At 38.4% G+C, this 27969-nt stretch overlaps 1 protein-coding gene across 1 annotated transcript in view; it reads left to right on the forward strand.

The window, feature by feature from the left end:
• The window catches only part of LIN28B (lin-28 homolog B), a 126228-nt gene extending 99505 nt beyond the window's left edge, over positions 1-26723 (forward strand). The window contains exon 5 of the mRNA XM_055135961.1: positions 26247-26723. Within this exon, the coding sequence (XP_054991936.1) occupies positions 26247-26616 (370 nt within the window). The 3' untranslated portion in view covers positions 26617-26723. The remainder of the gene's footprint in view (positions 1-26246) is intronic.
• Positions 26724-27969: the final 1246 nt, after the last annotated feature.

Below are 27969 nucleotides of genomic sequence, written 5' to 3' on the forward strand. Positions count from 1 at the left end.
TGAGTCTGATCCATAATTTCTGCGTGTGTTTTGGTGCACCTTCACTGGTTCTTATTCACTTTTTGTTTGTTTGGGGTCCATATCCAGCTGTGTGTAAGGCTTACTCCTAGCTCTGGACTCAGGGATCACTCTTGGCAGGGTTTAGGGAACGTTATGGGGTGCCTAGATTAACCATGTGCAAGGCAAATGCTTAACCCACTGTACTATCTCTCCTCTTCCATTGGTGCATACTTATTAATCACATCTTGTTGTATCAAACCCTTAATCATGATACAGTGTCAGTTCTTAACTCTTACTAAATTTTTAGCTGGAGATTCATTTTATATGATTTTATATGTAAACATAGCTGGAATATTCTCAGTTTTTTATTCATTCAGCCATTCAGTGCCTTTTAATTTGAGCATTCAAACCATCACTTTGAGGGTAGAAGTATTTACTGCCACTTGATTATTTTATGTTTTGGATTTTTCCCCATTGTCTTTCTTGTGCTTTAATTTACATCACTTTTCTAATTTCATTTGTTTTTCTAATGTAGTTTTAAGTTAAGTATATGTGTGCCTTATATTTCCTCCTCCTTCTCCTCTTCTTCCACTTCCTCCTCCTCCGCTTCCTCCTCCTTCTTTTCTTCCTCCTCCATTTTTGTGTCTGTTAAGAAATCTAAATTCAAATATTGATTATTTATTGGTTTTGGGGCCACATTCAGCAGGGCTTACTCCTCGCTGTGTTCAAAGATCACTCCTGGCCACCTTGGGGGACCATGTAGGATGCTGGGGATGTAGCCTGAATTCAGGTGTATGAAAGGCAAGCACCCTAACCACTGTATGATTCTCCAGCCCATGAATTCTTCTGTTTCTTCATCCTGAGTTTGTATATTAACTTGGTGTGTTGAGATAAACCAGCTTGCTGTGTAGGCCTGCTGTGTCAGCCTTATGTCAGGATTATCAGGGTATATCAGGACTTTAAGCAAATTCCTCTGGTTTCTTCATTTTCTTTTTGAGGTTGTATAGTAACTTCTGTGTGTGGAGATAAATAGCTGTTTTTCCTTAGCGTGCTGTGTACTCCTGACCACAAGCTATTTACCCAGAATGCTCTAGTTTTTGTTTTGTTTCTTTAGAGTGGATACTTCCACACTAGCAGGAAGTAAAGTTACTCTTAGAGTATATCATGAATTTGAACGTGTCTCAAGAATGCCTCTGAGCTAAGGAAGGAATATTTGCATCCATCTTCTCTTCTAGGCTGGTGGCATGGTCAGAGTTTTTCCAGCTTATCACTTATCCACACCTGGGATTTTGTCCTGATCTGTAGATTCTCCATCCACATCATCCACGGGGGGGTGTACATAAAAGGAGAGTGATGTAGGAGCTGTGGGTCAAACTGTCATCAAGCTGCAATCCCAGTAACTGGCACTAAAATCTTAGAGAAGGATGACACTTTAAAAAAGATTGAATTTCTTTTCTATTTTTTTTTTTGGTTTTGGGGCCACATGTGGTGATGCTCAGGGGTTACTTCTGGCTAAGGAATTAATCCTGGGAGTGCAATGCAGAGATTGAACCCATGTCATCAGTGTGCAAAGCAAATGCCTTCCCCATTGTACATATACTTGAGTAATAATGTTTTTACCTCATTCTGTTAGTATGGTATATTAATTAATTAATTGACTTATCACCAATAGATGTGTATTTCTGGGATAAACTCCAATTTGGTCATGGAGATCTGTTTATGATGCTGGGCTCTTTGCTTATGATTTGTGTTGATACTCATGAAGAATATTGGTGTGTTTAATTTTTTTTTTTTTTTGCAGTGTATTTGTGAGGTTTGGGTATTAGGATTATTTAGATCTGATAAATTAAATCACCTCATACTAACAAGGTTTCCAATATTGAATTAATTTTCTTTAATATTTGATAAATTTCCCTGTAAGATCATCTTGAAGAGTCCTTTGTAGAAAAATATGTTAACAATTTATTTTTTTAATAGAAAAGCATAATGATTCTTTAAGCAGATATCAAACTAGTATATGTTATACTCTGCACATTGTACAGTATGTAAAACATATAGAGACATTTTATATTATGTTTAGTAATATGTAATCTTTATTTTATTGTTGTGGGAGTTGGAACATCCAGAATTTAAGGGCAGGACAGCCGGCTGACAATGCAGGAAAGAATTAAAAGCTCTGACTTCTACCTGCTTAGGCAGACTTTCCACTTCCTTGGGGACCTCAAATTTTTTCTCTTAAGGCCTTCAATTTATTGGATAAGGTCCACCCAAACTATACAGAGTGGTCTGCTACACTAAGTGTCTTTAAATGATAATCACATTTTAAAATGACCTTCACAGAAACATACTGGTATTTGACCAAGAACCAAATGGCCCAGCCAAATTGACACATAAAATCACCCATCACAAGAGGTGATTCAGATTTGCTCTTTATATTAATGTCTTAGTAATTCCCTTTCCTTTTTGTTTCTTTATTTGGAGTTTTAGTTTCCTGTGCCAAGATTGTGATTTTTGCTGTTTTTCATTATTGTCTGGAGGAATCTGAACTTTTTAATCTGTTGAACAATAAAGTTTAAGAAGTTTTGGCTATAATTCAACTTCTTTTTGGTTTGCCCTGTTTTTTTTTCCTGAGACTAATTACATGTATCACAATTTCATTTTGTCCACATGCCACAGGAGTTCTGTTCATGTGTTTTTAGCCATTGGTTTTTTTCAGTAATTCAGTTCACAGTCTCTTTTGTTGTATGTCTATTTAAAGTCACTTGCTCTTTCTGCAGTTTTCAGGGCACTGAATTCATTTACTGGATTTTCTTTATTACTTTTTTTTTTATTATTATTCATTGTGTCCTGTTTTTCTTCCAGATTTTGTTTCTAAAATTTGAGTCTTTTCAGGGTCTTTTTTTTTTGGACTACTTTCCTCCATGAATGTTGATTACTTTTCCCTGCTTCTTTTCACCTCTAGTCATTTTATTATATGCAGATTGTTATGGCTAATAGCTTATAGGGAGTCTGGATCTTTACAAGGTATTAAGTTTTGTTCAGGTAGTTATTTTAGAACTTGAGGTTTTTATGCTGCATCTTGTTTTTCTCTAGGCCAATACAGATCTCCTCTGTTAAGATGCAGCTTCTTCTCTTGGCTCTGGTTGTTATTTTCAAAAGCACATGCTTTTAGAGATCTCAACTGAATGTCCAAGGTGCTAGGTATAGATCCTGTGTGGTCTCACCACTCTGGCTGGGTAGAATTCCATTATCTCCCAGAACTATTTGTCTTTAGGTTTCTGCTTATCTCTCCAGCAAACAGCCTCTTTCTGCTGTTCTTTCCGGTGTTTTGCCATATGTATGTACAATTTATACTCATGTACTATTGGGGTGGTATTTATATCATTTGACATATCTTTTCTCCCCAGTAGTCTGTTCTGTGAATCCCAGCTGTTCTAGAAACCCGGAGCTAAGTGTGCCTCACTAACACCACTGTGCTGTGTTGCGGTTCATCTCCTTGACTGTTGGGCCCCAAATCAACATAGAAAATCAAAGTAAACAAGGACCTTGCTTACAATGTGTCTCATAAAGCCTCACTGTTTTTCGTTGCCACTTGTCTCTTCCATCCTAGTAAACAGTTACCTTATATATCTCTTCCAGAAGAGCAAAAAGAGGAACAGTTTATCTTGGTGAAAACCTATCTATTTTTTATTTCCTTGAACAGGAGATAAGAAAATTGTATTGTAAAAATTGCACGTAGAATTTATTTTTTGAACTCCAAGTTGTTTTTCAGTCTTACTGTTATACTACCGGTAGAAACAATTTCTTAATTCATATTGCATTTTGTTTTGCAGCTCATCAGTTTTCCCTCTTACCTATTAAAAGAATCTGGTCTCTAATCTCTTTTCATATATTTGGCATTGAATTTATCAGTGGTTTTGTTTGTTTGTTTTTGGGTCACATCTGGCAGTGCACAGGGGTTACTCCTGGCTCTGCACTCAGGAATCACTCCTGGCGGTACTCAGGGGACCATATGGGATGCTGGGAATCAAACCCGGGTCAGCTGCATGCAAGGCAAACGCCCTACCCGCTGTGCTATTGTTCCAGCCCCTGGCGTTGAATTTATGTCTCAGCATAAAGTTAAAAATTTTATGGTAAAATTTAAAAATATATAGCGTAGTTTTTATACATCATCACTAACTTCTAAGATTTTACAACATGGGAATTATTTGAATACTGTGCTTACAAATAAGGTCTTGCTCATTTGGAGCTTGTTTTGTTTCCTCATTTTTGTATATTGTCACTGTCACTGTCATCCTCTTGCTCTTTGATTTGCTCGAGCAAGCACCAGTAACGTCTCCATTGTGAGACTTGTTACTGTTTTTGGCATATCGAATACGCCAAGGGTAGCTTGCCAGGCTCTGCTGTGCGGGCAAAATACTCTACTCTTGGTAGCTTGCTGGGCTCTCCAAGAGGGACAGAGTAATCGAAACGAATTATAACAATCAATATGCAAAAATGGTAAAAATATTTTTAAAATTACCATTTTTGTATATTGATTGTTATAACATGTTTTGACATTTTCTGTTTCTCAGTTAATGTGATTTCTTTTCTGTTATTGTATAGACATGCATTCCCAGTAATTGTTATTCTAACTCCCCTATACCTCTTTAATTTGTTTTCCTGGGTTTGTATTAAATGCTTCTCTTAAATAAATATTTAGTTATAGACAGCCACAAACCCAGTTAATTTCATCTTGTTTTCTTAGTTATTTAATTACTGCAGTTTAGAAATAAGTATTATCTTAATTTTTCTTTATAATGGTGTGTAATCACCAGGTGGTTAGGGAGATCCTGCGCTCTCTCTCGCCACCTGCATTTGGTAGTCTCGAGCCGCTTCCCACCCTGGACGGCCAATGATGGGCGGTGAAGGAGGAACTGAGGGCCAAGCCTGTTGATTGGTCAGTTGCCGTTTATTCCATTTCCCCCCACACGCCTGTTCCAGTCTCACTTAAGTTCCCCATTCTGGTCTCACACTGCCCCTTATTCCCGTCTCCAGTCTCTCCCGCTCATCTCTCCACCTCCCTCTTGCAGCTTGGTCTCTCATCTCTCCATGCACCTGCTTCTGCATTCTTTCCTTACATTCTTCTCCCTCTGTCCGCCTTGCTAGTCTCTTGCTGCCCTGGTCTCTCTCATCTCTCCCAAACTCCCAACCTTGAGGGTAGCAACCACACGCCCAAGTCAGGTAGCACATCAACATATCAAAACCCTTCCTGATCACGATCTGGCTCAAGGGCAAAATACTACTTTGGGGTGTTTCTCCAGTCCTTAGTCCAATAACTTAATTAACATCTTAATTAGCATCTTAACTAACATCTTTATTCTACTTCTAAATATTAGTTATTTTGTATGGACACAGTAGAAGATACATTAAGCTTGTAGGGTTGCTCCTGGGGACATCTTGCCACAGACTCAGACTACAGTGCTCAGGCCAGATTAATCATTCCTAACCCTAGCAGGGTCCTACTTCAGTTATTACTTTTTGGATCATGATAGAATTTGTCCATGACCATGCTCTTAACTTACAGTTAGGCATAATGACACTTTGGCCAGGCCCATTTCGATGCCAGAGTAGCTCACAACTTGCCCTGGGTCCGTCCAGTCCCTGGTTGGGACCCTGCTTTTGGGGTGCTGGGAAGTTAGGGCAGCTGAGGCTTAAGTCGAGAGAACAGATGCCTAGGGTGAATATCATTTGGAGTCAGTTAACTGCCTAGTTACAAAAGCATAGCATTAACTATCTTCCTCTGTCCATACAAAAAGGACATTGCTCTGAATTAACTATGCAAAGGACTTATGGAGAAGAGAAAAGCAATATCCACAAGTTAACAGAGTACACTGAAAGAGGTTCCAGATAAACATAGAGGAAATGAGAGCACTGTGATGGGAGTAACCCAATAAACCTAAGCTCCCTGTGGCAAGGCAGAAAGGACAAACCAATGTTACCCTACACAGTAGTACCAGTATTCTTATTTCATACTTGGCAGTGCTGCTACCCCATGCCCAAAACCAGAATGTGAAGATACCTCTCAAGGTCCTCTTTCCCTACCCTCCCACCTTAGCATCTTCTGAGCATATTCTCTTGGCCTCATCTCAGGCTTTATTTTGACTGGGATTATTTTATTATTGTTTCTTTATATTTCACATGTGAGCTAAATTATCTGGTTATATCTTTTTTCTTTCTGACTCTATTTAGTACAGTTTCCTCCAGTTCCATCCGAGATGCAACAAAGTACAAGATTTCATCTTTTCTCATACCTGAGTATACATGTACAACAATTAATTTTTAAGTTTTTAAATCTTTAAATTTAAAAACATTTTTTAATGAATCACCGTGAGGTACAGTTAGACTTACAAACTTTCATGCGCATGTTTCAGTCATACAGTGGTCGAGAGTACCCATCCCTCCACCATTGCCCATTCTCCACCACCAATGTTCCCAGTATCCCTCCCTCCCAAGCCCCTCCCCCACATGTACTACAATTTAATTAGACATTCATCTTAGTTGGGGAGCACAAATTGTTTCTAGATCTTAGCTACTGTAAATAATACTTTGAAGGGCATAGGTGTGTTTGTCCTTTCAAATTTATATACTTGTAATTTAGAGTAGATGTCTAGCATTGAAATTGCAGGGTCATACGGAAGCTCTGTTCTTACTTTGTTGCAGCATCTTAAAGCTGTTTTTCCAAAGAGCCCCCACCAGCAGTAAATGAGAGTTCCTTTTCACCACATTCCATCAGTTCTTAGTCTCTGGTCCTTTTGATAATAGAGAGTTCTCACTGGTGTGAGGTGATATCCCCTTGTTTTGATTTGTATTTCCTGATAATCATTGATGATAAACATTGCCTTTTGGCCATCTTTATGTCTTCTTGAGGAAGTATCTGTTTATTTCCTTTCCCCATGCATTCATTTTGTTGTTGTTGTTGAGTTTCGAGAGTGCTTTATATATCTTGGATATTGTACTGGTGTGTGAATATTTTCTTCCAATCAGTAGGGGGTCTTTATTTTGGATCTGATTATTTTTTTTGCAATGAAAAATTTGTTAGTTTGATGTAGTGCCACTTGTTTATTTCTACTCTTGTTTTTTCTTTGCCAGTAGGATAATACCATTTAAAACTGCTTCCTGTCTTTTTCCTGTGTATCTTCTAGTAGCAAGTTTGATATGAAGGTTTTTTTTCAATCTATTTTGAATTAACCTTTGTGTTTGGTGTGAAATACAGGATCTGATTATCTATTTGTTTATTTATTTATCATGTGTAGCTCTGCAGTTTTCCCAGCATTATTGAAGAGACTCTCCATTTCATGGTGGAGTAGTTCATTTCTCCATTTCATGCACTTAGCACCTTTGTCATACATTAAGTATCTAGACATATCTGAGGGTTTAGTTATGAACTCTGATTACTGCCTTTTGCAGGAGGGTGGTGTTGGGCTCAGGATTCTGTGCTCAGGAATCACTCCTGACTGACTCTGCATGGGGACCATATGGGATGCAGGGAATGAAATCCAAGTCAGCTGTGTGCAAGGCAAACACCCTACCCACTATACTATTGCTCCAGCCCCTGATTATTGCATTTTAAAACTTAAATATATACCACTTTACAGGACAGAAAGTATTACAGTGATTACGGTACTAATGTTTCATATGACCAACCCTGGTCCGATCTCTGGCACTGCATATAGTCCCATAAGCACCACCAGGAGCAACCCCAACCTCTGCCCCTCATTAAAATAAATTTTAAAAAATATATTTTTATATAAAATTTTTCTCTTGTATATTAAGAATTATTGCCATGAACATAGCAAGACATTTATTTCATTTTCTGAATCAGATCAACCCAATATTGGTGGTCTGATTCTATTTACTATAGTACCTGTTGTCCTATTTTCTTTTGTCTCTTACTACTTTAGCCTATTATATTTTATAGAATTCTTTGATTTTTGGTTTGGGAAAAAAATTTTTTTTCCCAGGGTTCTTTTGGTATTTGCTTTATTATGTGCCTGGAGGCATATCAGCCAGGAACTGTTCTCTAGTGAATTCTCAGTTTATGCCATTTTCCTGCTTTAGAGGCAAAAACCAGTGTGGGGAGATTTGTTTTCTTTTTGCATGTCATTTCATTTTCCATGCCAATGTCATACCACTTTTCAGAGCAAGTTTATTTTGAGGACCAAACCTGGCAGCATTTGGGGGGGACCATGTAGTACTTGGGACCAAACCCAGAACTCCTGCCTGCTAAGCATGTGCTCAGTCCAGGCCTTTGAGCCATCTCTCAGTCTTGTAGACTTTCTTTTAAATTTATCTTTAGTTGTGTTTTCTTAATTTTATTTTAGGCACTTTAGTTTACAGTACTGTTAATGATTTAAATAGTAAGTGCAGTTTGGGGGTAAGAAGGAGGGGCAGAATTCTGTTAAGACTCCCAACTTCCTGGCATTTCCTGGGCTTTGTTTCCGATCCTTCTGTTTTATCACCTCCTTTACAAGGTCAAACCTTAAGGTTGACTGTGTTCTGTAAATACCTCCGGGTGAGTCAGTTTTACTTCCCTACTAACTTACAGAGGTAAGTATTTCTGCTTCCACTTCATTCCTCACAAAATGCCTTGTTGACTGGTTATCATTTCAAAAGATGTTTTTCCAATATTGTTAACAAATGTTTTTAGCTCTTTCCAATGGTATGATCTTTCAGAATATTTTCTCATTCTAATTGGAAAAGAATATAATATTGGTGTGTGTTTGGTACTTATTTAATTTTTATTTTGTTTTTGGGGGGCCACGCCCGGCAGTACTCAGGCCTTAGCTCTGCCTCTGTACTCTGAACCCCTGATGGGGATAAGGGGACTGTGTGGGGTGCCAGGTATTGAACCTGAGTTGTACACATTGAGTGCCTTCCCTACTATACTTTTTCTTCAGCCCTGATGATACTTATTTTATTTCTCCTTTCCTTTGTTATTGTAAAGTTGGGAGTCACACGCACACGTGACTGTGGTACTCATACATTTGATGTGGACTTTCCAGGGGAATGCACACTTTAGCTGTACTTGCACACACCTGGGTTGCAGGGCTGCCAGGCTGTATCCCCTTGAGTGGTCAGCACCAAGAAGGAACTCACATTAAACATCTTAGCCACACAACCACCCTATGGAATGGAGTGAAAAAAAAAGGGAGGGGGGAGTGATAGGGTCTTTGAAAAGTATTTGGGTTGTTTAAATTTCTTTTTTGGATGATTTCTAATATATGCCTTCCAACTATTTTTCTATTGCATTCTGGTGATATTCAGTCGAATAGATAGCGTACTGCTTTCTCTGTCTCCACTCTGAAGAATTCTATTGGAAAACCTGTTGCCTAAAACTTGCATACCTTTGAGGAAGATTAATTTGGTACTAGCATTATAGTTCAACTTTTGTTCCTTGATTGTCTGCAGACTTTCTTTTTATGTTCCGCTTGTGACTTTTTACTACCTCCTATTTCAAATATTTCATCTCCTTTGAACACTATTATCCACTTTTTCGGATATTAAACGATTTTCTTTATTGAGGGAAATGTCTTCTTTCTTATTCTACTATACTCTATTACAACTCTATCTTGCAAAGGAAAATTTTCCTCTACCTTGTAAAGGAAAAATTTCAAGGAAAGCATCTCTAAAAATATAGTGTACCTAAATTGATTTTTTTTTCTCTTTTCCACCTACATGAAAACCCCCTTTGCACTGTGCCCCGTGTGCACCCTCCCTCCCCCCCCCACCAGTGGATGCTGGGTGCAGATCTGCTGTCCTTGGCCACCGGGAGCTAGGTGGATGACTGTGGGATGTCTGGGGCCTCCCTGCCACTGCGACAGGGACATCTGTGCAGAACAGCTGGTCCTGCATGACTGCCAGTAGTAGCCTAGTACTGCAGGTGCAGCTCTGTCAGCTCTATCAGCTCTGTGGACTCCGTTTAAGAATATTTTGTTTCTGGGGCTGGAGTGATAGCACAGCAGGTAGGGCGTTTGCCTTGCACACGGCCGACCCAGGTTCGATTCCCAGCATCCCATATGATCCCCTGAGCACCAACAGGAGTAATTCCTGAGTGCAGAACCAGGAGTAACCCCTGTGCATCACCGGGTGTGACCCAAAAAGAAAAAAAAAAGAATATTTTGTTTCTTATCACCCTTCACACTTGCAGGTTGACCTTTGTCTCCTGATTCTAACTACCATCTCCCCTTTGAATGATGTCTCCCAAATCAGTGACTTCACTCTCAGGATCTCCTCTAGTTAGATGAGCAGTATCTTCAAAGATTCACATCAACATCTATCACTGTCACTGTCATCCTGTTGCTCATCGATTTGTTCGAGTGGGCACCAGTAACATCTCTCATTGTGAGACCTGTTGTTACTGTTTTTGGCATATACAATATGCCACGGGTAGCTTGCCAGGCTCTGCCGTGCGGGCGCGATACTCTGGGTAGCTTGCCGGACTCTCCGAGAGGGGCTGAGGAATCAAACATGGGTCGGCCCCATCCAGCACATCAACATCTAGTTAACATTAAGTTCTCCCATTACTACTTCTTTGGAGACTTCGTATTTTCAAATTACTGAAACGGTCAAAATTTTTTTTTTAAGTTTGCTAAAAGATAACTTAATATAGGTAAATTGAGCTCATTTAGTAGTTTTTGACACTGAGCTGAATCTTCTGTCTTACGGTTATGTGCTAGTTCAGTGTTCGGTGAGCAGCCAGGTGACTATTTGTTATGTCAAATGACCACCCGACAGTAATATTTAGTCTACAGAGCCAAGTATCATAGGTAGGAGTCCATGTTTTTATTTCTTTATGACATTAGTAGCTCAATTTCATTCACTTTAGTGTTAATTCTCTTTGTGATTTAAGATCTCCCTTTTCAAATATGAGCTCTAATAGCACATAATGGTTTTCCATTTTGTTTGTTCATTCTTTTATTGCATTTCTATGGGGGCCTCCCAGCTAGGAATTCTTAGACAACTGAATAGGCAGGCAGTTCAGTTCAGAGTCCTGGGTGTGTGGAGTTGCAAGAAGGTTTAAGGCTGGATGTTCAATGATCCACAGGGCTGCACCTAGTGATGTTCGGGGGAATCAAGTGATTGAGTGAGGGTGGGCCACGTGCAAAGCATGCACCTTCGCTTCCTTCCCCCATACTATCATCTCTCTGGCCCATATCACACTAGGTTTTAAAAAAGCATAGAAGATAACTGACTTAATAGTTTTTCTTGTTCCATCTATGCTATACAAGGTAATTATACTAATATCATTGCTACAGCGGTTGGGCGTTCGCCTTTCACGCGGCCAACCCGAGTTCGATTCTTCCGCCCCTCTTGGAGAGCCCGGCAAGCTACCCAGAGTATCAAACCCGTGCGTATTGGATATGCCAAAACAGTAGCAATAAGTCTCTCAATGAGAGACGTTACTGGTGCCCGCTCGAACAAAAATCGATGAGCAACGGGATGACAGTGACAGTGACATGCACTAATTAGTTTCTTATCATATACTAACACACAAAAATATAGGTGATTGAATGGACTAAGAAAGCTGATAGATTTATCTGAAATTGACCGTAAGACGAGATCAGGAACTTATATCCAAATGGACAAGAAACTGAGGAGACTGCTCATAGATATTGGAGAATTGACCCAAGAGCAAACATTGTTTACATTATGTTTTAAAGGACAAAAAGGTAGTGCAGTTTTAATAGTACCATCCTGTTTCTTTGAGTAAACCAAGTAATGTAACAGTAAGCACTATAAATGCAGTGATGAATGACAGAACTTGTCAGAAAATCAATCAATATTAGAAGAGATTTGGAAATTGGAGGTGAAAATGGCTTTGAGGAGATAAATTGAGTTTGGGATTACAGGAAAACATCAAAGAAGGAGTTACTGCTGAGTGATGAATATAAGAAAATAGTTTGTTTACAGGAAATGGGTGGATTTTTTTTAAAGGAGAGGTGATATACAATTTATATATTGATGAAGCCAGGCAGATTCTGAAAGTATGATAGAAAAGTAACATCAGAAAATGAGCACATTCTTTATACTCAGAATTGTATTCTGCTCAGATATTTTGATAATTTTCTTCATGTAAAAAATTTTACAATTGGAATTATCTGAGATTTTGTTTTTAGGGGTCCCCAAATCAGGGCATAGTTAATATTTGACAGTGAACTACATATATGATATCTTCAATAAAGAAAATTAAAGTACTGTTATCAAAATGCCAAAGTATATTTGCCAGCTTAGTAGAGGCTTATTGTTTATAAAGCATTTTGAGATACTTACTTGACACCAAAAGATGAAACAAAACAAGTGGGAATGACTATTTTTAAAAGATTATTACTGGGGCCAGAGAGATAGAGCAGAAGGTAAGACATTTGTCCTGCTCACAGACAACCAGCTGTGATCCCTGAGCACAAAGCCAGGAGTGTGCTTTAAACCAAAAAATAAATAAATAAATGAAAGGATTCCTGAATGATGAAATGTATTTATAGATGAAATTCAGAAAGATAGCTCAGTGGTCTGGGTTGCATGCTCTGCATGCAGGAAGCCCCAGATTTGATCTCCAGCACCTCATGGTCTCCCAACCACTGCCAAGTATGCCCTCTACCACAAGCTTTGAGCTTGAACTAATCCTGTGGCCCTGCAGAATGTGGCCCCAAACAAGAGAGAGAGAGAGAGAGAGAGAGAGAGAGAGAGAGAGAGAGAGAGAGAACGAGCACTTATTAGCCATGAATGTGGCCTCAAAACATAGAGAGAGAACGAGCACTTATTAGCTCTGTAGAATGTGGCCCAGAGAGAGAGAGAGCACTTAGTAGTTTTGGCTTCTACTTTTCTGTTCAGCTTTCTAACTTCTTTTACTACACTTATTATTCAATTTTTCATTCTGTTCTCTTACTCAAGTCTTATAGTCACTTGGTATGTTTTCTTATCTATAGCCCTTGACTCATTTTAGAACTTTAAACTAGCTTGTGTACCCACACCAAGTCCTTAACAAAACCATTCCTGTTGACTCCCATTAATTGTGATTATCTTTTGAAAACACATGAGTTGCAGTATACCAAAAAGAATAGTCATCATAGTCATCACAGTTAGATCCTGTAAAAACATTTCAGATATTAATTTACTTGTTTGGGGGTTTTTTTTGGTGGGGGGTGTGTGCCACATCAGGAGGTGCTCAAGGCTTACTCCTGGCTCTGTGCATAGGGATTACTCCTAGAGGTGCTCAGGGGATCAGGGGCCCATTTGAGTTGTTAGGGATTGAATCCAGGTCAGCCGTGTGCCAGGCAAGCACCCACTCACTGTACTATTGCCTCAGCCCCCATTTGTTTGTTTTTATTTTCGGCCACACCCAGTTGTGCTCAGGGCTTACTCCTGTCTCTGTGCTCAGGGATCACTCCTGGAGATCTTCGGGCGATGTTACGGGGTGCCAGGAATCCAACCCAGGTCAGCTGCATGCAAGGCAAGCACTTTATCTGTTCTTTTTTCTCTAGCCCCTTAAGTATTTTAAAATAATTTATAGATAAAAAATTAAACTATGCGGGAAACAACTATATTGTAAATTAATGAAAATGTTTAATGTGACAAGAACATACTTTTTTTCTGGTGTGAAAATGCACATTCAAAATGGGCAATATCCTTTGAATATATATAACTAATTGCTCATAGATGAACTTAGAACACACGCAGAACCAGGATACTTAAGTATACCTTAAAAATACTAACTCAGGCCAATTTCATGTATATGAGTGTGGTGTTCTACTTTTTTTTTAATGAACTCTGATTATTCTTCTTTTAGTTGTATTTTTAAAATTTAATACTTTGACATTTTCATGGCTTGTAATTTTGTTGAAGAGATGGTGATCATTTTTTTAATATATAGTAACAAAATACTTTGATTTTGCTATGTATTGGAATGATCAATGAACATTTTAATTTTTATGTTCATTTTATTTTTTAAATAAAAAACTTATGCTTTTGTCAACTTAAGAACAAAATCAAGCAAATTTCCTAGCACAAATGATGAAAAATGAAATATGCATATGAAATTCTCATAGAATTTTTTGTCTCAAAATACTACACAGTACATTCTCCCTAACTGAATAACAATTTGGGGGCCCCCTAGAATATTGTTTACTGATGGAGTTTTTGAGTTTAAAATAATTTTTCTAGGATATTATTGTCTAATAGTCTTTTTATCTAGTGATTTCTACAGTTCTTATTTACCGAATGAGAAAAGATAATTTTTGTAAAAGATAGCATCATGTTTCTCAAACAGGAGCAAGTGTTAAAGATTTTAGTTAACTCAATTAAGTGAGAGAAACAAGTTTAACACATTGATACCAGAGTGCATCTCTGGTGGCTAACACTTGAATGTAGTTTAATTAACACGAATTGCAGTGCCAGCATCAACATATTAAAGGAGAATCCAAGTAATTATAGTAGAGTACATGACTTACGTATGAGAGAGGCCCCAAGTTTGATCCCTCAATATCACAGGGTCTACCCTTGGTGGCTTTCGAGCACCACCGTAGAACCTTGGTAATCCTCAAGGCTGTTGAGCCAGGCAGTATCACATAGTCAGGTCCATACCACCCAGCCAGTTACCACTGGGAGCATTCCCCAAACCCTGGAGTCCCACTGACAAAGAACCCCCCCCCCCCAAATACTTGAGAGAATAGTTAATAAATGAAACTCAAGAACAAATATACAAGTAGTCATAAATATTGAAATTAATAATAAAATGGAGAAAAACAGCTTCCTCCATGGTGGGAAAGGAGTCAGTGCAACCCCTATCTGAAAGGCCGAGTTTTCCCCTCCATGGACAAGAATGCATGAAAGGTTGTTATCAGATAGACTTACTAAGTTGTGGGATATATGAATTATTAAACAGATAAGCTTTTAAGAAACAGCAAAACTCAGTGAAACTATGATGATTGTTAGAGGGAAAAGGGAGGGAGGGGAGAGGAATGAGGAAAAGGCTCTTTTTGGTAGTGGCATGGCACTGGAATTTTGGTAGAAAAGCAGTGACATATTACAAAGTCAATAAAAGTAAAATATTACAAGTCAATAAAATATTATAAAGTCAAGTAAGTTTTAAAAAGAAAAGCTTTGCATTGCTTTTAGTTATCAGCAATTTAATCAAATAGCTTCCATGATGAGAGACAGATAGCATAGATAATAAGACACTTGTCTTGCATGCAGCTGACCCTAGTTCTGTCCCTAGCACTCTGTATGGTCACCTGAGCCTGCCAAGAGTGATCCCTGAGTACGAAACCAGGAGTAAACCCTGATCACACAGCCAGGTGTGACCCCAAAATTTAAAAAATAAGAAGCTTTTATGTATCATAATTAAATTATGTATAGAAGAATGAACTATATTCTTCATGTAATGCTATCAAATTCAAAAGCTGATGAAAGGAAACAAAGACATACTGAAGGAATTGCCTTAATGTTGTGACAGTTTTGGCTTATCAGATATGTGCATATAGGTTAGCATAATCTAGCCCTAGTGGTTCACAATTATTTAGAATGTTTGGCATAATACTTAAGCTGTCCTGGCTCTGTCCAGGGATCTACTTGATCTTCTCTAACTTACATTTGATTTTTTTTTTTAAATCTACATCCTTAGCTTGACAATTGCCTTTTAATAAAGAAAAGAAATATAAATGGCCATGTGTTCATAGGGTCAGACACTTCCTTAAAATAATTCAAATAGAGAATGTAGATTCCATAAGGGACAGGTGATCAGAGAAGAAAATCTGCAGGGGTGCCATAGCAGCTTGACCATCAAACTTGAGTCACATCAAAAGGTAGATGACACAAAGACAGCGAGTAAGGGTGAAAATGGAAAAAAGAAAAGCACTGCTATGAGACCAAGAACATCTTACATGATTTTTCCTTAAGCTTTAATTTTCAAGACCTACATAGAAAGAAGATAATGTCAGTTTATGGAGGTTATCTGAACATAGTGGCAATTTTCCTTGTTCAATTTTCACCTACCTACCTATGTGGTGAACAATTTCAGAAGTGCTGATTCTTGCAAAGGGCAATATATAGTTAGTCATGGGAAGACCAATTGCATTCAGGGGAAATGGACAGAGATTATTTACTTCTCATCTGTACTTCATCATTTTCTTTAGCAGTAGCTGGTGCTGGAACAGAAGATCAAACTTATTGATCATTAGAGGGAAGTCTTTCCTTGGTGATTTCAGCAGAATACTTTTAACTCTTTCTGACTTCCGAGTAGCTAGAGATGTGAAACTGGCAGTCAGTCTTCTTTTGCCTCTTTTACAAAATTTAATCATGAGGGTACATTTTGGGGAGATTGCACGAGGCAGCATGCTTTAGAATAATGAGTCCTCTCTAAATATTTTTTTTAATTAATTTATTTTATTTTATCACCATGTGGAAAGTTACAGAGTTCTCAGGTTTATGTCTCAGTTATAACGTATTCAAACACCATCCCTTCACCAGTGCCCATATTCCACCACCAAAATCCCGGTATACCCCCCCGCCCCCCACCCCAACTGTATAACTGATGAATTTCACTTCATTTTCTCTTCACCTTGATTACGTTCCATTATTCAACACAAAACTCACTATTGTTGTGGGAGTTATACCCCCAAACAAGATAACCCTATTAAGGAAGCATTTGATAATTAGTTCCATTAAAAGATTGTATGTTTTCAGGTTTTAGAAAAGGTTGCGCAGCCGCGTTAGCGGCCGCGCAGCTCGGATGTGTCCCAGTCCCGAATCCCGGAGCCGTGTTAGTTGCTGCTCAGTGTCACCAGGGCTCCATCTGGAGAAGGTGTGCTGGCTGCACCTCCTCCTTCCGGCTCCCCGGTGTTGTTGGCCCCAATTCGGGTCTGGAGCATTTTCCGGGCCGTGTTGCTCACCAGAATGCCTGCTGCTTCTCTGTTGATTACTCTCTAAATATTTTTAATGCTACTAATTTAAACATTGTCAGAATGAAAGTTCTTATGGTAGTTCTTACTAATTCAGTCATGTAGCAGTAATTTAGTGTCAATAATCAATATTGTAGTAGTAGGAAAATGTTTGAAATTTTCTTCATAAAATCATATACTCAAAGGTCTGAATAACTTAGGACAAAATAATACTAATAGCACCAACAGTAATAACTCACTTGGCTAAAAGTTGAATACCCTTTTTTAATCTAGTCCTCTTTTTGCCTCCAGCTTACAAAAAGACTATTAATCTGGAACTGCTATCTAACCTTCTGTGCAGTTCATCAGTCATGCCTCTGAAATTGATTTTGGCCTCTTTACATCTTTCCTTTGAAATTTCTCTCATGCTGTCTCTTCTCTGTTTTAACCAGCAGTATGTAATAAAAATGAACTCGTCCATATTTCATTTTTATATGGCTCAGATGTGTAAGATGTCTTTTAAATCTTTCATATATGACTTTACTAAATAGTCATATTTAGCATCCTTTCCTGGATAAAAATCTTTACTATTATAATGATCAAATAGTCACGTTGGGATTCTTTTTTAATTGTTTTGTGCTTCTGGACAAGTTTTTTTATGAAAAATAAAATGTATTGGTACACATACAATAAAGCTAGCATTTTAGAGAGGCTTCTAAAAAAAAAAAAAGACCAGCTGTAAAAATAAGCCTGGTTTATAGAGCCCAGACCTAAAAGATTTTTTGATGAAGAAGGGAAAAAAAATGTATGAAAGTTGACACACAAAAGCAGTAGTAGAATTGTATCTCTTCAGACTGAGCAGATGCTTATTTGCAGCAACTGTCACACTTCGGCGGCTGGTGAACATGCATGGCTCTGCTTGTGAGAGCAAAAAGCAGCCTTGGGGCGAACGTTTCCAGCAAGACTGCAAGAGCAGGCTCACAAACCAGCATTTTCCAGAATGCATATTGTAATCCGACTCATCATCTAAGCAAACTCCTAATTTCACTATTTTAATATAAGTTAAATATAAAATATCTTTACCTTTCTTCAGATTTGATACTATACCTAAAGGTTAGGGTGACCCAAATAGGGTAACCTGAGCTTGGCTTCAACAAGGATAAATCTAAACCAGCAGTTTGGATAGCTACAATACTATGCTGCAAGAATACATGTGGCATTTGCGAGGGTGACGGTGGGGGGCAGTGTGTATGAGTCTGTGCACAAATGCACACACATTCTGTTTTTCTGTATTGGAGTCATATCTGACAATGCTCAGGGCTTACTCTTGGCTCTTCACTCAGGCACTCTCCTGGTAGACTCTAGGGGACCCTATGGGGTGCTAGAGATCAAGCCCAGGTCAGCCATGTGCAAGGCAAATGCCTACCCGCTGTACTGTCATCCCGGCCTGTGCATACATTCTGGTCCAGACACAGCTCCTTAGTTTGATAGGAATACTGAAAGCATTGCTGGTAGAGAGCCCACGTAGTGATACTGGGTATAATTTCATAACAAACTGCTTTTACTCTCAAGAAATTAAAAACTATTACATAATCTATGTTTGAGTACATCTTGTTTTTGAAAAACTTTTCCATTAGAACAGATTATTGTTTGGGATGTTTGTTGGTTACCCAAAAGAGATAGAACATTTCTATTTCAAATGCAGGTTTAACTAATGACCTAGAATTCATTATTATGCTCCTTCTCAAGTTACGGTAAAAAGTAGTAAACTCTCAACAGATTATTATTGTCCCAGGAAGTCCACCAAGTACTTTCAAAGAGAAAGGAATGAAATATACAAAGAACTGGATTATAAATGTCCTTGATTGAAGTGTCCTCACATCAAAAAAACCTTCTTTTACCCCATTTTCTACAATGATTTTTCTCCCTTTGCATCTCTTGTCCTAAAACACTGCATGCTACACCCCTATTTCTTTTAATATCCTCTACCATGCCACCATTCATCATTATATCTGGCCCCCACACTTTCCACCTTAACTGTCTAGTTATTCTGAGATATACAAAGTTTGTGAACAGAGCTATTATTATATTTAGCTTGTTTTCAAGATACTTAAGTGCATTGTTAATTGACATTACTATGCAGATGACAGACAATGGCATTAACTAGAATGTCCAAAACTAATAGACTTAAGACCAAGCATACACTCAGAAGATATCAAATAAGATACAATATGCAAATATATAAATTTTATTCAGTTAACTGTTCACATACATTTCATTACTATCTAGTAAAGTGTTGTACATGTAGAAGATATGAAAATTTTTGTTCTTATTTTTATTTTCATGAGACTTTATTGACAATTGAATGGGTATTATTAAGTTGTTAAATCTATTAATAGTCACAGTGCCTAGATAATTTATCATCATAAACCAGATGATGAACGATGAACTTCGCCCTATAGAGTTCTTTCTCAGTTGGGTTTCTTTTCCTTTCCCTTCTACTTTTCAATAAAACTTAAAAAAAAAAACCGAAATATAACATGATAAAGAAGATCAGAACAGTGACTGTTAAATAAAAACATTTTGAAATTGGTGGAAATCCCAGAAAACTTTAATAAATTTTCTGAAAACAGGTTTCGAGAAAACTGTCCATTTCTACAGCCTACAGTTAAAGAGTTTGAATTCACATTTGCTTTATGCCACCAACAGACTGACACATTTGACATCAGGCAGGATACAGACATCTCTCATTCATTATGCCCCCGAAAAAAAGCAACTGGCAAGCAGACTGACTAAATTCTAAATTACATGGTGTTAAGGCATCTAAGTAGGAGACAATTCATAATAACCTCAGAGAGAGAGACCACTTCTGTAAGTTTCTGGAGTGTTTTCTTTCCAGAATTAGCAGGTTGTGGACATTTTTGTGTGTGCTGTCACAGTGAGAAATCTCAGAAATCATTTTTAGTTCCTAGTGAAAAAGTTAGACATAAAAACATCCCTCCCTCCCTCCCTCCCACTCCTTTGTACCTTCCTCCCTCCCATCCATCAGTGACATGGTAAAAGTTTCGGGAGATATATTTGGTTCTAAATAGCATACCTTATCTTTGGGATTGCAGCATGATCCTTGGCTAAGATTGTCAGTGCTAAACCAGAATTTCTATGTAGCTGTGGTTCTCAAGTAATTGCTTACTGTCACCTGGGAAGCTTTTAAAAACTACAGTTGAGAGGCTTGGTGATAGCTCAAAGGGACAGGAGTCCATGCTTTGCACACGTGAACCCCAGGGTCTGTGCCCAGCTCTTCCTGATTCCTCAAGTCAGAGTGGTCCCCGAGGCACTGAACCAGTAGTAACCCCTGAAAACCATTGCATATTACCCCGAAACAAAAGTATTCTTGGACGCACAGGGTGTGGCCCCCTCCCCCAAATTTTATAAGTACTAAGACCGGGCCTGGCAGATTGTCCCAGTGAGAGAGCATGTACCATCCAAGTTATGAGCATCCGGACCCTGAGCTGCCCTGCATGTCAACCTCAAGACGCCCCCAGCACCACTGGACCTGAGCAAAATTCACCCCAAGACTCTCTGCGCTCTCCAGACCCAGTGCTAATGCCCTCAGAAAATTCTGACTTAATTAACCTGGAGTGGATTATGAAAACTTTTAAAACTTTTTAAAAATTCCCTCCCTTTCTTTCTGTCTCTATCTATTTTACATGATTTTCTGTTCATCACACATAGGCCTGATTGAAGTCATATACCAAGTTGTGGTGTTGACACGCTCAGGTTAGTAATGCTTACCAGGTGTTGTTTCTGGCTACAAGGCTGGCACATCTTTCATAAGCTGTGCTTGCCATGAGTCACACACTCTTTAGCTGCAGTGTTCAAAAAACACCTGACTAGGTTGTGGCCAGAATTGTGGCAATCATACGGACACTGATGAGTGTGACAGCCCCCTCCCTCCCTCCCTTTTTTTTTTTTTAGTTTTTTTAAAAAAAATAAGTCCAGTTTGAATGTTCTTATCCTCAGTTGTAAACAAATTTTAGGTAGAAAGTCATACTTGAAGTCTTTTTGTTCCCCTGGTTTTCAGGGCCTCACATATATGAAACATGTGCTCTACTTTTAAGCCACATCTCTTGGTCCAAGAAGTCATTTTTGTGTGATTACTAAAAATGATCACTAAAGAATGTGCTAGCTCATTATATTTGAAGTATATATCTTGAATATGTGCATGCTTCAAATCACATCTCAAATGTACATATGTGCTTCAAGTCTAATATGCTAGATACATATGAAGTAATTTAATGAACTAGATACAGTTATAAGATTTATTTGGACATTTTAATTTATTTTACATCTTACGGCGGCTTCTCCCAGAAGGGAGCATAAAGTGAGGCCCCCATAACCATGCCACCAGAGTCTGCACCAGGGACACCCCAGAGGGAGGCAGGTGAGAGCCCTCCCTACCCTAAGGGACACAGCCCCAGCAGCCGACCTCCACTATCCAACTGCTGCCACGCTCCACATGCTTGGGCCGAGCCTCACGCATGAGCAAACATATTCCTGGATGGCATGGCTGCTTCGTGGCCATGCAACACATAATCATAAAGGGAAATATATATTTTTATAAATATATATAAAATATATAATATATTAAACATAATATATTATATTGTCATAAATTATATAATATAATTTGTTATTATAAATAAATATAATATATTGTGTCATATAATATATAATATAGTATTATATATAATATAAATATATATATGCCTCACGGAGCCCAGCAAGCTACTGAGAGTGTTTTACCTGCACGGAAGAGCCTGGCAAGCTCCCCGTGGCATATTCGATATGCCAAATACAGTAACAATAATAGTCTCATTCCCCTGACCCTGAAAAGAGCCTCCAATTGTTGAAAAGACAAGTAAGGAGAGACTGCTAAAATCTCAGGGCTGGGACGAATGGAGATGTTACTGGTGCCCGGTCGAGTAAATTGATGAACAACAGGATGACAGTGATGACAGTGGTGGGTGTTTTTGAAGGGGGTATACCCAGCAGTGCTCAGGGACTGCTCCTGGTTCTGTGTTCAGGGGTCACTCCCGACAGTTCTCAGGGGACCATTTGCAGTGCCAGGGATAAACTCAGTGTCAGTTACATGAAAGGCAAGCACCTTAATCCCTATAATATCTCTCCAGCCCTAACTTTACCTTTATGTTTAATTTAATATGTGAAAATGTCTTTTGCTATGGTTTATCATTATAAAACATTTGACATGAATTAATTTTTACTTTTGATATTGGGATATAAGAATGCATCAGAAGTGTGGTTGTTGTTATTATTATTATTACTATTTTGTAGATAATTTAACACTTTCACTGTCATCCCATTGCTCATCGATTTGCTCGAGCAGGCACCAGTAATGTCTCCATTGTGAGACTTGTTGTTACTGATTTTGGCGTATCAAATATGCCATGGGTAATTTGCCAGGCTCTGCCGTGGGGGTGGGATACTCTCGATAGCTTGCTGGGCTCTCCGAGAGGGGCAGAGGAATTGGACCTGGGTCGGCCTCTGCAAGGCAAACACCCTAACCTCTGTGCTGGACTGGAGCAATAGCACAGCAGGTAGAGCGTGCTTTGCCTTGCATGCGGCCAGCCTGGGTTTGATTCTGCCGTCTCTGTCAGAGAGCCTGGCAAGCTACTAAGAGCATCTGCTCGCATGGCAGAGCCTGGCAAGCTACCCATGGTGTAATCTATATGCCATAAACAGTAACAGCACATTACTGGTGCCTGCTTGAGCAAATCGATGAACAGTGCTACAACAGTGCTATTTTGTATAGTCTTGTGGCTCTGTATTCTTTTATTATTACTTGAGCATGTATCAATCTATTGCACACTGTAGAAGTATGTAAATTGCACAGTATAAAATACATTCAGCCTTACAAAAACAAGCTGACTTGGAGATATGGTGAATACCTTGTAGAAAATGTATGGAGTATATAGTATGGTATCTCCAGCACCATGGTGGTTAAACATTTCCTTTTTGGTATCATTCCCATGAGAAGAAAGACTTTATAGTGGGGTATGTGATTTGTACTCTTAGTGAGAGTGATTGCCATTCAATGATTAAATAAAAAGGGGAAATAAATACCACTCCTCCCTTTTTAAGGCTTAAGGACATATACACAGAATGAATGCAAATCTTTTCATTGTGGAAGGCAGTTTGGCCTACTGATAGCACATATCTAAACACGAGTGGGAGTCAGTGATGGTGCGTTAACAAGAGATCAAAATGCAGGGAAGTCAAAATCTTGTAGTATTTTTCAAAAAATAACTTATAAAACCAAATATATTGGAATCTACACATGTAGAAAATGAGGAAGATCCCTTTATGAAAGCAGACTCCTGACTTGATAAATTGCTTTTGGTAAGTGAGTGGGCAAAATGGTTCCCTGAATTGGCTAGCAGTGCATTCCACAGTGACCGATAGAACTGATGTGTCCACAGGAGAGCTTACTCTATCACTGAAGCCTTTAACAAACTATTTTCTTTCTTTTCAAAAATGAAGTTCTACATGAATGTTATCCTTGCAGATGTGAATTTAATTCAAAAGAAGATATTTTGTGGATGGACAAACTTAAGTATTCGCTTGTCCTTTATAGAGAAGAACTTGTGTGGGAAAACATCATCATAACCAGTACAGTTATTTTTTAAAAGATGCCAGTTTGCAGTGTTAGTTTGCAGACTTGAATTTCAACCATTAGTGATTATTATTCTTTAATTTTGATTATATCCCAGAATACTGATTAGAGCAATGAAACTATCGAATATTTGTTGTAATATTTTGCTCTTTCATGTGAAGTCTGTGATTGGGCAATAAACAATCTTATCAGAAAAATGTACTTCTTTGGTTTCTTTAAGTTTTGGAAACATAATGTATTCTTTTTTTCTTGGGTAAATGCTTGTTAATTATTTCATAGAATAAAGCCCTTCTTATTTTAAACTACATTTTAAACTATAGAAAATTATATTCATAACTGAAACAGGGGATAATTATCTTCATTTTATCAAGGAAAAATAATTCACTCTTGATAAATTAACACAGGAAAGATAGTAGTAAGCATCCTGTAGCTCAAGAGGTTAGTCACAGTTTAGTAGGTTATCTTTGAAATATAAGGCTTTATAACTTACTATGCTTGCTGCTCTTAGGCACACACAAATGTAACTAATTTGTTGTCATTATAGTCTTTTTTTAATAAAAATTTTATTTTATTGAATCACCATGTGGAAAATTACAATGCTTTCAGGCTTCAGTCTCAGTTATACAATGCTGAAACAACCATCCCTTCACCAGTGCCCATATTCCACCACCGAAATAAAAAACCCAGTACACCTCCCATCCTACCCCCCCCCACCCCTGTAACTGATAAATTTCACTTTACTTTCTCTTTACTTTGGTTACATTCAATATTTCAACACAAACCTCACTATTATTGTTAGGAGTTCCCCACTAGAGTCAGACCTGTTGTGAATAGATAAACCGGCCGTGCGGTTTTGGATTTCTGTACTTTAACAACTAAGTCCAGGGATATTTCTTCCAGATATTGGATCATTGCAAGCTTGTAAACCCCATCTGTGGTCGTCATAATATGGCGGTCACCACGCCCTTCACCCCCGGCAAGGAAGAGGCGAGAGAGAGAAATACCTTTCCCCTCCTGGGCGGGCATGGGGCCTCAGCTTAGTTCTCAGTCTGGAGACATTCTGCAAGGAGCTGCCCATACCAAAAGTAGTTTAGCTGGCCTCTGGAGTCATGCTCGTGCAGCTGCGGAGAAGCCACACATATGCAGCCCCCTGGGATCACATCTCAGCAGCAGCCATTATAGTCTTAAGTTGGGGGCTGGAGCGATAGCACAGCAGGTAGGGCGTTTGCCTTTCACACCGCCAACCGGGGTCGATTCCTCCCTCCCTCTCGGAGGGCCCGGCAAGCTACCGAGAGTATCCCACCCGCAAGGCAGAGCCTGGCAAGCTACCCCTGGCATATTCGATATGCCAAAAACAGTAACAACGAGTCTCACAATGGAGATGTTACTGGTGCCCGCTCAAGCAAATTGATGCGCAACGGGATTATAGTGATACAGTGATAGTCTTAAGTTAAATTTCACTGCAAATTTTAATTTCCTATCATTGTTTTTCAATGTTGAAATGTTGAAACCTGTGATTTGTTTATATATCATCATGAGAATTAAGTCAAGATGTATCTGTGAAATAAATTTGAAATAGCTCTTAAAACATTTAATTTGGAAACAAACTGTTAATCAAATTCTGTATTAGAAAATTAAAAACCTTTATAAAAGCAAAATTTTATTTTGTCCACTATGATTTACATTTTATTGTTTTTAATGTAAAACTATTAAAGAACTTTGGACTCATTGTGCAATATGTCTTCCATTTAATTAACTTGCTCGGTTTTTATTAGCTTTCTCAAATTTTCAAATATCTAGTTCAAAATTATGCCTCTACTGTGTATTCAAATATTAATTAAGTTGGATTTATTTTCAGTTTAGAAGAACTTAATCTGCAAGAAAATTGATTCTTACAGAGAAGAAAATAGTTCTTCCCATGAATAAAATAGTATCAAGCTTTATTAATCTAAGTATTAGAAGTTTCTTTATAACACTCTTTTGATTTGGATACTGGCCATTTTGTTCTAAAGTTACTTGCTGATTTGCCAGTTATCATTTACCGTAGATATCTCAATGCTTATCAAATTTCACTGCACTGCTTAATTTGGACAAAGTGTTCCCCCCCCAAAAAAAAAAAACCCAAACCTCATTTAGCTGGTTTTCACTGTTAAAATAATTAGCACCCACTGAAATTTAAACTCATAAAATTGAGTCATTTTATAATTTTTCTAATTGTTAAGTACAGCAACATTGTATATCAAAATACCTATGTTTTAAACTGTAATTTTATAAAGCTTACCAGTTGGTTTTTTAACAAAATTTTTTAGTTTGTTTAATATTGGCTGCCCTCTAGTGGGTAAACTGTTCTTTTCAAGTACACTAAAATCTTAGAAAGTTATTTTCATATGGAAGTTATTAAATGCTTTTTCACATCTTAGTGCTCTTGTTTTTATTGGCTGTTGTATTTAATACAATTAGTTTTATGGCTTTGCTAGAGAATTTTAGTCATGGTGGTTTTTTAAGCAGCTGATGTAGGTTAAGCGTTATATCCTTAACAAAACGCATTAAAACAAGCTGTGTTTAATAGTTCGTATATTTTGCTGTCTTTTTGGCAGTGACCTGTCATTTGTGCTAAGATGTTCTCATTCTTCCTGTTGCAGATGCTACAATTGTGGTGGCCTTGATCACCACGCCAAGGAATGTAGTCTACCTCCTCAGCCAAAGAAGTGCCATTACTGTCAGAGCATCTCGCACATGGTGGCAAACTGCCCACATAAAACAGGTGCGCAGCCGCCTGCCACTTCTCAGGGAAGACAGGAAGCAGAATCACAGCCGTGTACTTCAACTCACCCAAGGGAGGTCGTGGGCGGCTATGGCTGTACCACGTCACCGCCGTGTCAAGAGGCTAGATCCGAGATCACAGAGTGGCCAGGCAGGTTGCCTCAAGAAGCTTCCTCTGCAAAGTCAACCGCAGCACCAGAAGAACAGAATAAAAAGGGGCCTTCCGTTCAGAAGAGGAAAAAGACATAACCCTTCTCAACCTACCGTTTTTCTTTCCCCAGTTGGGAAGTCTACCTCATGCAAGTACAGGGGAACAGTATTTCATAAACAGCAGCTGACCTGGGATTTTAACTACTGTTGAGGAGCTGTGAAATTTTTTTTTTTAAAGACAAATCACTCTAAGCAAATTACACTTGAGCAGGGTGTCATGTTTTAGGTTATTCAGAGAGGAGGATGCTATGTAAATCGGTATGTGTATGTGTGAGCGAGGGAGAGCCTGAGTCTATGTGTGTTGGAAGATTTTATATAGAAACATAGACATATATATAAAGAGGGTTTGTCTTTATATATGTGTATATGTTGACACAAGCACACACCCTTCCTCTCAAGAATTGGACATTCCTGAGATGTAAAAATCCACCTGAAGTATTTTAGATGGTTTTGGACATAACCCCTGGAGTTTTTCTTGAAATGCCATTCGCTTTATATTATAAAGAAATAAATACATGACTTACTTTTGAGTGAACCAAAGGATACTTCAGATCTCAGAGCTGCCAATCATCTGGTTTCATCAGGTTTTTACGTCATTAGATCTCTGGTGTTTGGGGTTGCCTCTTTTTCTTGATATTGATAGAATATTTCCCTCCCCATCCCAATCCCATGTGAAGGCAGTACCTTAACTCCATATGCCTCTGACTGCCATAATCTTTTTTTTAAATGTGGTATATATTAACTCAAGAAGACAATGAATGTGTGATTTTTGGTGTTGATTCATATGATTTGATTGTAAATTAGATACCTATTAAGGGAAATGAAGGGGGCGGCAATGGATAAATCCAGTTGCTTGATTATATTCAGTGGTATTTTGATACCAGCTCATCATAACCTTTTTAATACATGAGATTTTTAGCGGATTCTTAAAACAGCATCTTCCCTAATCTGCATTAATCTTGTAGCCATCATTTTCAGCTGGTGAGCATCTTTTTTTACTACTGAAGACCTTGGAGGAAAACTCCAATCATTTGGTATATGTGGCTGTTTTTTTATCCCCTCCAGAGAGTTAGTTACCAGCTTATTTCTAAAACAAACAAAACAGCACCGATGTTAACAAATCACTGCCGTTGAAAATCAGTGGATGCTCACAATTGCCCGATGCCAGTGATACTAAAAAAGGGCAGCTATGGTGGCAGGCAAGTAGAGTGAGCCTGGGGAAGAGGTATGAAACCTTTCCTACCAGAGAACTGGATGTTTTGTATAATTAGCTTGATCTTAGGGAAGTCGCTTCATGATTCTTGCTGAAGTAACTAACCTCTGTGGTGGATTGATTCAGGAGGAACGTTGAGTGGGGAGGATAGAGAGGATCAGGCTGGTCCTCAGTTACAT

The sequence above is a fragment of the Sorex araneus genome, chromosome 4 (assembly GCF_027595985.1).
Source record: "Sorex araneus isolate mSorAra2 chromosome 4, mSorAra2.pri, whole genome shotgun sequence".
NCBI lineage: Eukaryota > Metazoa > Chordata > Mammalia > Eulipotyphla > Soricidae > Sorex > Sorex araneus.